Source organism: Colletotrichum higginsianum, chromosome 5, assembly GCF_001672515.1.
Source record: "Colletotrichum higginsianum IMI 349063 chromosome 5, whole genome shotgun sequence".
NCBI classification, from domain to species: Eukaryota; Fungi; Ascomycota; class Sordariomycetes; order Glomerellales; family Glomerellaceae; genus Colletotrichum; species Colletotrichum higginsianum.
In genome coordinates, this window is record NC_030958.1 from 4,161,938 (window position 1) to 4,175,998 (window position 14,061).

Below are 14,061 nucleotides of genomic sequence, written 5' to 3' on the forward strand. Positions count from 1 at the left end.
CTCAAGAGCACAGCCAACATACACACTTCAGGCCTAACGGCTACGTCAGCTGTGTCATGTATCTAGTTCACGAACATGAACGTACAAATATTCAAGCATCCGTGTGAAGAAAAATCCACTTGGGATCGTTTCAATGCTTTCGTTCTCGCATAGGCACTGTGGATTGCAGGAGCATCAAGTCAACGAAACGGCCGTGGCTGGTTCAGCCGGCTCCCCTGTCAACCCACTTTGGGAATGTGGCTGTGCATACCCTCAACACTTCACGATCAAGATCAGCAAACATCGTATTGGACATGGTGTCATCCCTTTACCATTAGCAGTTTTTCAGGCGATTGCCACAGTACCAGCATGCCAACAGGTGGTGTCGTTGGTTACCTTGGCACAGTCTGGTGCTCCGGTCACCATGTGTATGCTGCGCCAAATGCGCCGCTCCCAAACTACTTCATCACAAACAGTCTACTCCAAAGCCCTTTGACGATTAGTGAACGACTCAGCCCATGTTTATGTTGCCTGAAGAACCAGAACCCATAAGAATTGACGAGCCTGCGATCACGCTTTCAACAAGCCTGTTGTTTGCCTGGGGCTGGGTCGGCGCAGCATTACCTCGACGGCCGTTAGGTTCAGCAGAGCCCCTCGCCGAAATATTGCGAACTGCCACCACCAACAACCAGAGAATCCGAACGAGTGGTCCGAGCCACATGGGCTGTCAACATGAAAGACGATGGCCGCAGCAGGTGCAAGCTCGCGGCTTGCCCAGCCGGAGCACTCGGTCTCGCAACACGGTCGTGTGTGTGGCGGGGCCACGGGTCAGCAGACAGGGGTGCAAGTCATTTCGACCTTGGCAAGAAGCGACCTTTTGCCACGGCCCATCGTCACGAATCCGGGGGCGGGCTCATGCCAAACCGCGGCACTGCAGGCGTTGGGCGTTGGGCGTTAGGCGACGTAACGGGCACACACGGGCTGACTTATCATCCAACCGTAGAGAAGAAGCATCTCCTCATTCGAATGGCACAGTTGGCAACTCACGCAAGTCGACCGGCGACTTTGATAGGCAGACCCGACCACGAACTTGGCCCCGACCTCGTGACTCATCCCCAGCCCCCGATCCGGACCACAGGCCCACCCCGACCCCGACCGCCGGCGAGCAAGGATGAGCTCCGTCCTACACAATGCCTGTACGAAATGTGCCGACACAAGAAGCACGGCAGGTTTCTACGATGACGACGTCTCCAAAACATGCTTGTTGATATGGACATGGTCGCACACGAAAACTCATCCACTATCACGAATGATTTCCGCTCTAGCATGCTGCACCTCGCGATACGCGCGTGGGGTCGAAGCCTAAATCCTGATTCCTGACACCGGACCCCCCCTCCCCCTCCAGCCACATCCTCTGACGGATGTCGCACGCCCGACGACGCCCACACGTCCATCACGACGCACACCCCTTTGGACGGATTATTAACCGAAATTTCCTTAGCAAAGGGGACAGGACAGGGTACATACCTGCATCCACAATCCAAGCCAGAGAGACAACCAAGGGTGCAGCGTTCCTTCAACGATCTTGATTCCGCTCGCGATGATGATGGTTTCCCCGCTGCTTCATCGAAGATCACTCCCGTATAGAGCAGATACGTGTCCCGACGCTGGCAAGCAAGATCCCAGTGTCCACGAAGCCAAGTCGCCATACAAACATGTCCTCAATGTGCAGCCTCCTCTGTGCCCTTATGCGGGCTAAAGCCAGCGACTTGGTCCTTGTCGAGAACATCACCCCTTTGGACCCCTAACAACACTTGTCAGTGATGGAGCGGCGGCATGCAGTCCGCAATCTTGTTCCGCGTCGCCCAAACGCCATGCATGGCAGTTACGAGGCGTCAAACCTTCAACTCCTTTCCGCCCATCTTGGACCGTTGCCCGTTGTGCGAATTAAGGAAGACGAAGGGTTTTGACAAACAAGCCGATCATCCACCCAAGGTGTGTATCTAGACTCTCGCCCCGCTCGACATGTTGCAATGCCATTCCAGTCGCCAGGCTATCGCGACACCTTTGAATTGGAGGTTTCCCCCCTCTCTGGATGCAGCAGAATCGGGATTTCATTGAAGGGAGGCCAGGCCTTTCGGGATCACCCTCCCAGGCCTTCACCGACCGAGACTCTCCCGGAGCAGTGCCCCGACGGAGAACCCTTAGCCTACCATTTTCGCTGGGCAAGATGATTTGGCGTCTTGTACGGATACATCAGCCACCACTGGAAAGAGGCCCAGACCGCCGCGAACCCACTCACCGGCACCGGCGTCGTCGACCGCTAGCATCACCGCCTACTCATTACCCACCCAACTGTCGTCGCACCCGTATCCGTGCGCGCCGTCCGTCCACCCGCCCAACCCCGTGTTCATCGAAATCAATCTCCCATTTCCATCAATCTGTCCCTTTAACAAGCAAACGGGAGAAAACCCGCCTCCTGCTCACGGGTTTTGCGTCCCCACCCCCCCTTTTAACGACCGCCGTAAACAGCGTCCGTCCGCCCGTAACGAATCCATCTCCTTCCTGCCCGCAGCCATTATCGGCACATCGCCGCACGACGACAGTACCATTTTCTCGTCCCGGCGATCTGTAATCAAAGTTCCGATTCGGGGACATTTCCAAGGCTTCCAAGGCATACCTGCGCAAGAACTCTCACACACTGATATAAGGTTGTAGCAGGCCAACAAGAACCCCCCGACTCATGTCCCTTCCCCTCCTCCATCAGCACTGACGTCGATGCTGTAGGGAGGAGGGGACGCTCGCGACGTGGGTGCGAACCATGACATGATTCGTTAAAAACTCTAAAACCCAATCGTGCATTCTTGCACTATCATGAAGAGCCCATCAACCCAACCATGTGGACAGTTTTCCTTCTTGTTCTCTCGCTGTACAATAACGGTACTTGGGCCAGCTCAAGTCAGTGGCCTATTTACCGACTGAATGGGATTGAAATGCAGCTGCCATTGCAAGGTCCCATGAGGGAAGCGAAATGCAGTAAAGTGAAGGGGCGAGGTACCTCCCCGTAGAGTCTGGCCACAATACTGCAGACGGACAAATGGACATTCCGCCAGTCAGCCAGGAAGGCATACAGGAGGAGCCGCCTGTATGACCGCAGCGCAAGTAAGGAGGATGGCCGAATGTCTCGCATGTGAAGCTGAATGCAATCCATTTCGGGATCCTCCGCCCCCCGTCCCCTCCCCGCGCGCACGCCCCGCTGGGTGCATTCGAGATCACGAGGGCATCAATCGGGGAGAAATCCCCACCACTAGCGCCAACCGTCCTGGACCATCGAGTCACCACCGGTCCGGACCCCAGACATACCGAGGCCGCAAGCGGGGCGGGGCGGAGGGAAGGCACATTGTCAATTGCCGTTCACGAAAGCAGACTCGGGACAGATGCAAATGTTTGGAAGCGGACATGCCGCTTTTGCCATTTGATGGGTGAAATCTTGTTCATCCCAGTCGTAGTTCTGCTACGCCACAACTGTGCTGGCCGATCTATACGGCAGCCTTTCGAAATCCAGTCCGAAACATCCTCTTGCCGTGCAAGGATGCCAAAACAACCTCAAGAAACCCCTTATGTTCATGAATGTCCGCCTAACACCAATCCATATATGCAAATGCCCAAGGATGCTCTATCCTCAATTCGTGTTCCATGTCCCAGTCCCATTACCAACGCCCTCGGGAAAGTGTAGAGAAAAAAAGTAAGAGAAGGGAATGAAATCAAGTCTGTGCCCCCGTTGATGTCTCTATAGCACAATCCAACACCATGCTTTTTGGGGGGTGGGTGGCTCAAAACGCAAGGAAACGTAAAAAGAGGCTGTAACAAAGGAAAAAACCTGTGCGACGCGGCCGTCTACCGCACTGTCACGGCACCACCGAAGACGCGGCCCCACATTCCACGACCCATGCGTGCTCTCTTGGCCTTGGTGCCATCCTGCATCTCGCGAAGCTCCTCGGTGCTAATCTCGTAAGGAAGGAGAGGCTTCCGCTTCGGCAAGGTTGACGCAGGATGCTCGATGTGCACCTCAACCGGCGACTCGTACAGGCTGCCGTGGGGCACGTACATGTACGGCTCGTCGGCAGGGTTGTCGAGCGGCGTAGTGGCCCGCGATTGGGAGCGACTTGATGCTACTGATGGGGCGTAGGAGCTGATGGAGCTGCCATAGCTGCTGCTGTAGCACAGGCCAGGAGGTGTGATGGAAGAGCCGCTGTAAGTCCGAGTGCGATCCGGCGTCTCTTGTCGTGAGCGAGAGCTGGCGCGCGAAGAAGGTGGGCTGGGGTAGGCAGCCATGTTGTACATCTCCTCTTGTCTCCGGCGCATCTCGTCCTCCTGCTTGCGACGGCGTGCCATGCGGCGAGCGTGCTTGGTCTCGATCTCAGCGCGGATGGGCGCCAAAAAGGGTTCAAGCTCGCGGTAGAGGTCCTCCTCAGTAATCCTCAGGTCCCAGTCTAGGAGGAAGAGAAGCTGCTTTTCCATCAGGTTGACTTCCGTCCTGCTGAAGCCGAAGTTGGAGAAGTCGTTGTTGGCGTGGCTGTACGTAGCCCAGTGCTTGTTCTTGGGCGAGCTGTCATTCAGATACTTGGCAGTCAAGATGAGCGCGGCAAGAAAGATGCGGTGAGTGGTGCACCGAAGACCGCGAGCCATGGGTTGCAGACGGGACTTGAGCCTGGTAAGGTATACGAGGGTAGACATGAGCGTCGGGACCTGGACGTTGGAGGAGACGACGAGTTGTGTAATGAAGGCCTCGAGCGTAGGCAAGTCGGCGTCTTCGGAGCGGACAGCGCGAGGTTCGGGCGTCCTAGGCGGCGTCGGGGGAAGCTGCTGTTGGCGGTGTGCTTCTGCGGATGCGGGAGGCATCAGGGCGCTGTCACAAGAGATGACATTGTAGGCGGCACCGGCCAGGTAAGAGATCATTGATTTGCTGACGGGCTGGTAGACGAAGTGGTCAAGGGCAGCGGCGTTGAGCTCGGCCGAGGTGAGATGTGACCGTGACTCCATTGTGCCGTCTAGATGTGTGGGTGTGTACGTGTGTGTGTGTGTGTGTGTGTGTGTATGTGTGTGTGTGTGAAAAAGAGAGAAAGAGAAAGGTTATATGATGGTTACAGTATGCAGTCGTATGAGTAAGGGCTCCTTGGGGGTTGAAGGAGGCTTCCTTTGGGTGGTTGTTGTTCTAAGGTCGTTGAAGAGTGACGAAATGAGGGGAGAGTGAGAAGGATTACAGGAGGGCAGCCTGAGCTGATATATTAGACGAAAAGGAGGGTGCGTGTGGTGCGGGCGAAGTTCATGTGCCTCGTACTGGGGATGGGCCTGGTCGCAGCGGCAGAGAGGGATGCGGAACAGCTCTCGTCAGTGGGTGACGTGCGGTCCACGAGGCTGAGTGGCAGGTTGTCAGGGGGTCGCTAGTCAAGTGCTAGCGTAGTAGGGGGTTAGTTTTTTAGGGAGTCTCAGCAGGACGACGGAAGTGCCTGCTTGGGGGGGGCTTGGATGCTTGGGGTGGGCTGGAATGCTGTAGATCCCAGGGGTGCAGGGGTGTGTGCAAAGGGAGGGGCGTGTTTTCGTCACGGATCGGAGGGGGGTGGGGTGTGGGGTATCTGGTTACGCCGAATGGGGTGTGCACGAAGGTACCCGTGGTGTGGCGATATACGGGCTCAGAAACGAAGCGAGGTCGTAGGGGGCGGACTAGCCGGCAGAGGTCTGGATTTCGCGGGTTGCAGTGTCGGTGCTTGCGGAATGCAGGTTTTGCTGCTGCAGTTTCCGTACTCTGTATTTGAACTCGGAATCGGAGATAGAACTGTGGTGTAACAATCTCTCTCGCTCTGTTCCTGTATCTTTTCCCCAAAGCTCAGTTTTGCGCGGAGCAGTCAAGCTGTGTTTTTAACCCTGATCAAATGGCCTTAGCAGTGAAAGAGGCTGTGTTGTGAAATGCACGGCAGGCAGTCCAGCTGCTGTGTTGCTGTGTTGTCTGATACTGGTGAATACGGATGCGACGGGTCACCTTTGGCGGAACCAGCGAGTAGTGAGTAGGTGGCGACTCGTGAATAGCGAAAGTAGACGGCGGCGGCAATTGGCGGAGGTGGTGCGGAGGTGCAACAAAAGAGCGCTGGTCGGGTTCCTCGAGCTGGAAGTAGAGGAGTCGACTACGGCGTGGAAACGATTTTTTTGTTATTGTTGAAACTGACGACAATGGCAGCCAGGGAGAACGAGAACCCCAGGATCTAGAAGTATGTCGAGTGACCTATGACGAATGGAGGAATGGGCCGAGTTTTGAATGTCTGCAAGCGGATGGGAGAGCCGAGTCAAAGCCGCCAAGCGCTCAGAGGAGTCGCGGGTGAAGAGATGACGGCGTCAAGTAAAACGACCGGGGCGAGTCAGGGAGAGAGGTGGTTTTGGGTTTGGGGTTTGGTTTAGGCGAGGAGGTTAAGACGGCGATGCGATTTCTTGGTGCTCAACTAATTGAGATGATGCGTCGAGCCGTCTAGGACAGATTAAGCCAACGGGCTGCAATTCGAGTTGAACCAGATTGATTGAGTGATTGATTGTCGCTTGGGCCGTGCTCACTTGGCTCGGCGGAGCGAGCGGGACGGAGAGGAAGTAATTGCTCAAGGCGGTAAAAGCGGCAGAGCGGGATTCGTAGAGGAATCGGGATGACTGGTAGATGGGTCGACGACTGTCAATTTGAATAGGGCGTTGGACGATTGTCAATTGTCTTTTGTCGATCAATGTCTATCTGAGCGGATGCGACGCCGACACTGGTGCACACGCAGGCAGTGGGCTGCTTGCTGACGGTGCTTTGTTTGATCGGGGTCTACAGACCGAAAACGTGAGGACGCGGCGGTCAAAGACGGGCAAACTGATTGAGGGTAGCCCGGGCGGGATTGAGTAAGTTTGTCCAGCAGCGTGTTGTGTTACCAAAATATGAATTAAGTCGATATAACCGTTGCAGGGCAGAAAGTTCCGAACGCGAAGACTTAGGGATGGACCCAGTCTGGAATCTCTCGATGCGACAAAAAGATGAAGATGGAGAGAGCCGGGATAATGACGACAGGTGACCAGTTTCCAGAGTAGATGTTTAACAGCAACGGCCCAGGACGGTTACAATGTGAACCGTAGTAGAGAGTGAGGCTTCGGTTATGCTTCCAGAGCGAGGGTGAAGCCGCTGTCGGCTCCGATAGACGACTCGGCGGAGGGTATGGGGTACGTGGGACGATAGAGTGCGCTGGGAGCAAGTAGCCGGTACCTTTCTCTGGATGGGAGGGGCTTGGCTCGCAAAGTGTAGGTTCTGGGCAGGTTCTGGACAGTTGGGCTTGAGGCGGTGCTAGTCGTTTTCTACGAATGGCAAGCCGCAAGCAGGGGTCGTCCAAGTTGGGCAGAGGGCTTCGATTGTATTGGGTGGATGGGATTGATTCGGGACCACACACGCCACGATGCACCGTGTTCTTGTCGAAGGGTCGAGGCTTTCTGGCAGAATCAAGGGCGGATTTGAGCAAGATGGTAGCGTGTAAATTGAGATGTGAGCAGCTGGGCTGGTAGGGGTTTTTTTTTTTGCTGGTGCGGTGCGTTTCGGCTGTGTCAATGCACGGTTTTTGATGGATTCGCCAGTGTTGGCTTGGTAGGCTCAAAGGTCTGGAGCGATGTGCCTCGGGCAGAACGTGTTGTGATATGTAAGGCAGAGGAGGAGGCCCGAGTGATGTGAATATGCCGACGATGGTGATGATGACGGTTGGATGGATGGCGCAGGCTGGGCTCTGCCTTTTAAACCCCAGACTCGCGTAGGCGGACTGGAATCGACAAGGTGGCTATGATCGGAAAGATTCGATGGATCCAACGAGGAAAGGAAGGGCAGGCAGTTCCAGTTTCCCGGCTCTGTTGGTCCAAAGGGAGCGGCCACAATGGGATGTCTGGAAACGAGGGTGTCGAGAACAGGCGCAGGCGGAGAGACAGAAGGCGCTACCGGGGAGCTGCTGTGGGGTGGAGACGAGCAGCTGGAATGCAGTGTCGTTGGAGGGGAGGCGAGCTTTGAGATGGGGCACGAATACAAGACGCGATGACCAGCAACGGAGGTTCGATAGTGAGGGTAAGGGGAGTCGACACTAGAGTCGGAACTAGGGGTGACGATGACAGAACGGATCTGATTCGTATTAACCAGGCCGGCTGTTGATGCAGGTGAATCGGATGAGACTTCGTTGGCGGTAGATCGGTGGCTTTCGTGCTCTATCCCTGCTTCTGCTGAGGAAGGACGACTGTGCAGCTCGGCCGGCGATGATGCGGCAAGAGACGAGAAAATCAAGGTCAGTTGTCGTATTCAATACAACAACCCTCGAATGCCGATGATGATGATAATGCAAATGGTGTGGACAGGAAAGTCAAGTCCGAGCAGTTGAGACCGGGACTCAAGAGGGAGCAGGCGCACACAGGGATGAAATGTAGTGCTAGAGGCGCCGAGGTGAGGGATGAGTTTGATATATTTACTTTTACAGGCCCAGCACCAAGACTACTGACCCATCGATATTGCCATGGGCAGCACCGTCGGTTGTCGACAACGACAACAAACATACCCCTTCATCGACTGTCTCACGGAGCCCGTTGACTGGCCATCGCAGCTCGGTTAAGAAGCGAACCCCCGTCCTCCCGTCCCGCTGCACACCAGAGCTGATGCTATTTTGGCCAGTGATTGCAGAAACACCAAGACACCATCCTACAAACGAGGGCCCATGTCTCTCAAACCAAGCGGCGGGAGCATTGCAGCCGCCCAAACGAAAGAGGCTGCAGCAAATATCCTTGAAGCACGAACCCTCTGCGCGCCTGGCAGAGACATGGACGAGAAGAGAGAAAAAAGAAGGAAAGGGAAGGGAGGAACCAGCATGACCCGTTCCCAGCCATTGCTTCTCATTGCATGGTGGCCCATCTACATTTACCCACATTTCGTTCTTCTGATAGTCTATCCACCTCTTGAGACTTGCTTTCCTCGCAGTTTGACTGGTCAATCAGAACATGCCTTGCTCGCTCGTTAGGTACCTCACCTAATTGCCAAGCTGAGTGGGTAGGTACCTACCTAATTAACCTACCGTACCTTGGAGGTTGGCCTCCCTGCCGTGTGCATCTCCAGTGTCATGCCTGCATCCAATAGCGAGAGAAGGCGCCACTCATCAACCGCCAGCTCAGCACAAGAAAAGAATCCTAGCAAAGCAGAACAACTGCACGTCGGATTCCCCAGCCTGTCAGCGACCGAGACCCAATGGAGACCTTGCCTGATACAATGACACGACAGATGCGCGCGGCTCATTGGTGGCCGCGTCTTCAGTCGAGTGTGCAGATGAAACAAGCGATAGGCACCTCTCTCTCAACCTCTCGGCCAATTGATCTCGCGGCCAAGAAGACGATGGCCTCGCCGAACTCGAAGCCGGACCCTCACCCGTCTGCCGTCTGGCCCGATGGGCGTCTACACCAATCTTTGCCATTCTATTCTTGATCTCAGCCCCTTACAGTGAAACAGCGCGTCGAGGTGCCTGGTCTCGCCCTTACCCGATCAAGACGGCCGTGGATGTCCAACGACAACAACAATGTCAACCCGAAGCTGGTACCACGCCGCGTGGTCAACGATCGATGGAAGCAACCGGCTCGCGTCGCCGGGCTGCAGTGCTTAGTGGAGTGCCGTCGCCGCTGTTGGGCTGTTTGTTTCCAGGTACGCCCCAGCTGCCTTCCTGCAATCTTTCTTCTCGCCGCAGGCCGTGACCCAACCTGCGATTGGCAATATCAACAAACCTGTAGCCAGGCCTATCGCACTATCACAAATGATCAACAAACAAACGCCCTGCTCGGGCCTCTTGTGATTTTGCTTTTCCCTCCCTGACGCACGCGGGGTGGGGAGCATCACCTAACCAAGCCAGGCATCCTGCAGCCCACGCCGATTTGGTACGCATTCCGGCCTTCGTGATGCCGCCTCCCATGCAATACTCCAATATCCATTGACCAGAGAGGAGCTACACGCTTTAAACTTTACCCTCCTCCAAAGGCCAACGCCCGCGCTGTCAGCAAGCCTTCTGGTCAGGACAAAGTGAGACCACGCCCGCAATCCATGGCACGGCGTAGCCAATCCCCGCCTGAGCAACATGCGCGTTTCCAAAAACCACAATCAGTGATGATTCTCATCCCGCATCAACAGCTCAGCAGCAAAAAGGTTGCCGCACCTGGTTAGGCGTTCGACGGTGGTGATGAAACGAAACATCCAACGCCATCGCCATCGTCTGAGACACTCCCTCTCGACCTCTGACCATGGCTGTGACTTGTCACCAGCTTAACCGACAGCTAACGGAACACGAAGGCCAGCCGGCCAACCATCGCCAGTCGCTCCTCCCTAGCAGCTGAGCAACATGCCCAACAGTGGCCAGTCTTGAACCTCCCAAGGGGTTTAGACTTTGCTCAGTTCAGTTCAGTCCAGCCAGCAACATCCAACCACCCCACGAACCTCATACTAAGCTCCGAAGCTGCCTCTTTGTCCAGTTTTCGGAGGTATCAGTAGGAATTCTGGTCCTTAGTGCCTCCCTATCTTCCAGAAAGGGCCTACCAGCTTGCTACACCACTGAAATCTCAAACAGGCTTTCCCAGGCACTGGAATTTCTCCACATGGCGCAAGGCTCGTCCAATCTTCTCCCTGTCCGAAAGCCCTTGCAGCGCTTTTAGCCTCGCCCGGTGAACCTACCGGCGACCATTCCTAGCGAAACACCCTCTCCCCTCAATTACAGCAAACGTCGAGTTTGAACATTCATACTACAGCCCAAACATGTCACGCTATGCTGGAAATGGTTCTCCGGGTACAAAACACGCACTCTTTTGATGCCGCTGACAAGCATAACCCTATCACCAGCCCGAAGCCAAAGGTCTCGGGTTCGCATGATTGAACGCTCCCTTCCCGCAGTTGATGAACTGGCATGGCCATGTCGGCCAGGACAGGGAACGGGTTCATGCTCTCTGCGATATGTACTGAGCCTCAGTCCCTCACCAGCTGTGGCTTCCGTCTCTTGAGGTAGATCGTTCTCCACGTTACAGTTTCATGTGTCTGCCTCTTCATTCCCAATCAAATGCATCACCTCCTTTCTCCTCGGTCTCGACGTTCCCCAGTTGTGCCTGGACTGCGTGAATAGTGTACCAGCCCCTTGTACCCCCTACGTATGCCCTCTCCAGTTTCTTGGGCAAGGGTTGAAATGCGGAGGGGGAAGGAGGCCAGGAAGCTAACGCAAGCACTGTCAAACAGCCCCAGTCCCTTTTCACGAACTACGCGCATCTGTGCGGAGTCTCATCCGAATCATCGGTCATCTCGTAGCACGTCGCAAAGACGTGAGTTGAGACGGGATGGCAGCTGACAAGAAAGCGGTAAAAACACGGTCGACGACCACATGTCCGAGCCCTACAGGCGACGGCGTCGATAGCCCCGCGCCATGCGTCTTTCCAAAATGACCACCTGCGCCGGTGGCTTCGCCATGATGCGCAGGCCACTGACCAGCTCGCCAGTTGTGTCAGGTGTCCTAGCTCGACCCAATTAACCCCCTCTCGTAGGCCGTATCAGAGTACAAGTTGCTCACTAACTTGAAATCCCTACGTTGCCTATTGCGGCGTATTCAACTCTGCTGATGGGGTTGGGGTGCCCGCTTTGGCAGGCACTTATCTCGGGCAGGATTGTGCTAACTACCGCCATCATGCAACAAGGGGTTGCGTCCTCAATAGCTATCACGCCTGGGGTTTCTTTCTGGAGCAGCCCAAGCTCCAGTCCTGCTGGAGATTCCCCTGAAAGGCGCGACGGGTCCGCGTCCTCTTCTTTACGACATAGCCCGTAGGAGGGAGGGGGGGTGACCACACGTATGATGGCTTGCCCTGGAGAGTTGATTGTGCAAGCCTTGATTGAGACTACCTTTCATTGGTGGTCTACTTGTACATTTGACTCTATTACGAGGGAGACGGGGTTTTTACTGGCCAACGGATTGACTAGGTACGATTACGTGGCAGCATCACCGCTTGCCACTATCGCCCCGACTTGTACAGGCTCAACCTTGTGTAATATCAGGCATGGAGACAAACTTGCCACACAGATAGGTGCCATGGGGCTGCACTATGATGCCAGCGCACTCATTCGGTCTCGTCCAGCTCTTACAGCGTTCGGCCGGCCGTCCGGCCGTCCTTCGTCCAGACCGTCTCGGCGTCCGACCGAATTTCTCACCGCTTCCCTTCCCCCTTCTCTGGACGACTCCCGAGCCCCAACTCCCTCCTACTCAAAACCCCGTCTCCATAAATCACGGGAAGCCTTGCCACTTCGGTCTTGGTGCGTCGGAGACCTTTCCGAAGGATATACATCCGAGCATGGCGATTGGCCAGAGAGACCTGTCTGTCAACCATTATCCCAGCCGTACGAGGTCGCCAATCGCGATGCGCGCTTCGCTGCGTAGGCCATACGAGATGGCTGAGCCCCGAGACAGACCTGTGCTGTGGCTGACAATCGATGTACCGTGGGTATACCTTAGATGGCACGTTCAGGACTCGGGAGGCCTTTGACGACTTTTCTTATTCCTACGCTGGGACGAATTTACAAATTGCATTCAACAATTTCGTGTTGTATTGCGCCCCAGACACTAGGCCACCGGGGGGGGGGGGGGGGGGATGACTGTCATTTTGACACAAAATGCACGGCCATGTCCGCAACGGAGATAGGTGTTCGACGGCGATGTATACATCGTAGTCCTGCGGCCACTAAAGCGATGAAGCTGAAGCAGTGAGCAGCGCCAGCTGAGTCGGGGCATACCCATGCCTGCTGGCTGCTTGGCTAGCTAACCGGGCTATCGCTGGATCTGTACCCCGCATAGACCGGCCCTCTCCACTAAAGCTATCTACCTACACTAGGTACCTTAGGTAGCGTCCACATGCCTAGAGGGCACGCCCCCCCCCCCCCCCCCCCATTCACTGGGTCTGCTGGGAGCTTCGCACATTCCCATTCGCCCAGCAGGGATGGCGAGGTGTGGCGCGTGCGTGTTCCCAGTCTGTCATCCCATCGCTGATCACCGCCGGCCTCGGCTCTTTAGTCAGTCGATCGACAGCTGTCCCGATCGCGCTCCTCAGGGGTGGTCCCACCCTTGTTCGAGCCGCGCTTCCCAACATAACGCCCATATTGTCTCTCGGTCCAGCGACCCCAAGTAGGGAATTACAGCGTCTCTTCAACAGCATCAGCCACACTTTGAGTCCCTGCGCTGCTGGCCTTGTTTTCCTCTCCCTCCCACCCGATCCGCCACTTCCCGGATCTACGTACAGTCACCAAACCCACTGACCTAGCTTCTTGGTTAGTCATTCGCATCGTATCCTCGACTTTTCAACCCCACGACCCGTCGCGATACGAGCTGCTGTCGTCGCAAAAGAAATCCCCGTCTTTTCCCAGCCCCTTAGGGACCTCAGCAACGCCACGGCGGTGCATTGACGCCAACGTCACGTCCCAGAAAACCACGTACCAATTACCCGGAGAAGAACCCGCCAGTAGCAAGACTGCCAAGCCCCTCTTTCGTACGAATGCCTTCCCCTTGGGAAACCCCAACAGTGCAAGACGACGACGAGTGAGCCATTGGCGATGTATCAGCCGTCCGCTTGCCGAAGCGTGGCGTCCGCCCGGCCGCCTCGATCCTTTGACGTCCGTCTCCTCCACAACATCGAAGCGGATAAACTTCGCTGCTTTTCACTGAGCTGCCAATACGTAACAACGACGCCGACCACCACCAACCAAGTAGCAGACAGACGGATTCCTCCGTGACGCCTCGTCGGCACGTCGCCGAAACGCTGTTCCTATTTGGGACCTGAATCAAGCTCAACGCCGGTCCTCCCAAGGAACGCCAGGAAGAAACAAACAACAGCAGAAACAAAAAGGGCCATCGTCTCCAACTCCAAAGAGTGAGACCGGGCTTCCACACTCTCTCCAACCCCCGACGGCGTTTGGCGTTTGGACACCTCTCTTTCGCTAAGTCGACACCCTCGAGTCCGGCGAATAGCTAAGCAGGCTGTCGCATA

The 14,061-nt window shown here is 55.7% G+C and overlaps 2 protein-coding genes across 2 annotated transcripts; one reads left to right on the forward strand and one right to left on the reverse strand.

Moving 5' to 3' along the window:
- Nucleotides 1-711: 711 nt before the first annotated feature.
- CH63R_08117 (uncharacterized protein) lies at nt 712-1,221 on the forward strand (the record flags this gene model as incomplete). The annotated part of the gene is made up of 1 exon (XM_018303091.1): nt 712-1,221. One exon carries the CDS (start codon nt 712-714, stop codon nt 1,219-1,221), a length of 510 nt encoding a protein of 169 aa, XP_018157869.1.
- Nucleotides 1,222-3,876: 2,655 nt separating this feature from the next.
- CH63R_08118 (Cyclin) lies at nt 3,877-5,022 on the reverse strand (the record flags this gene model as incomplete). The annotated part of the gene is made up of 1 exon (XM_018303092.1): nt 3,877-5,022. One exon carries the CDS (start codon nt 5,020-5,022, stop codon nt 3,877-3,879), a length of 1,146 nt encoding a protein of 381 aa, XP_018157870.1.
- Nucleotides 5,023-14,061: the final 9,039 nt, after the last annotated feature.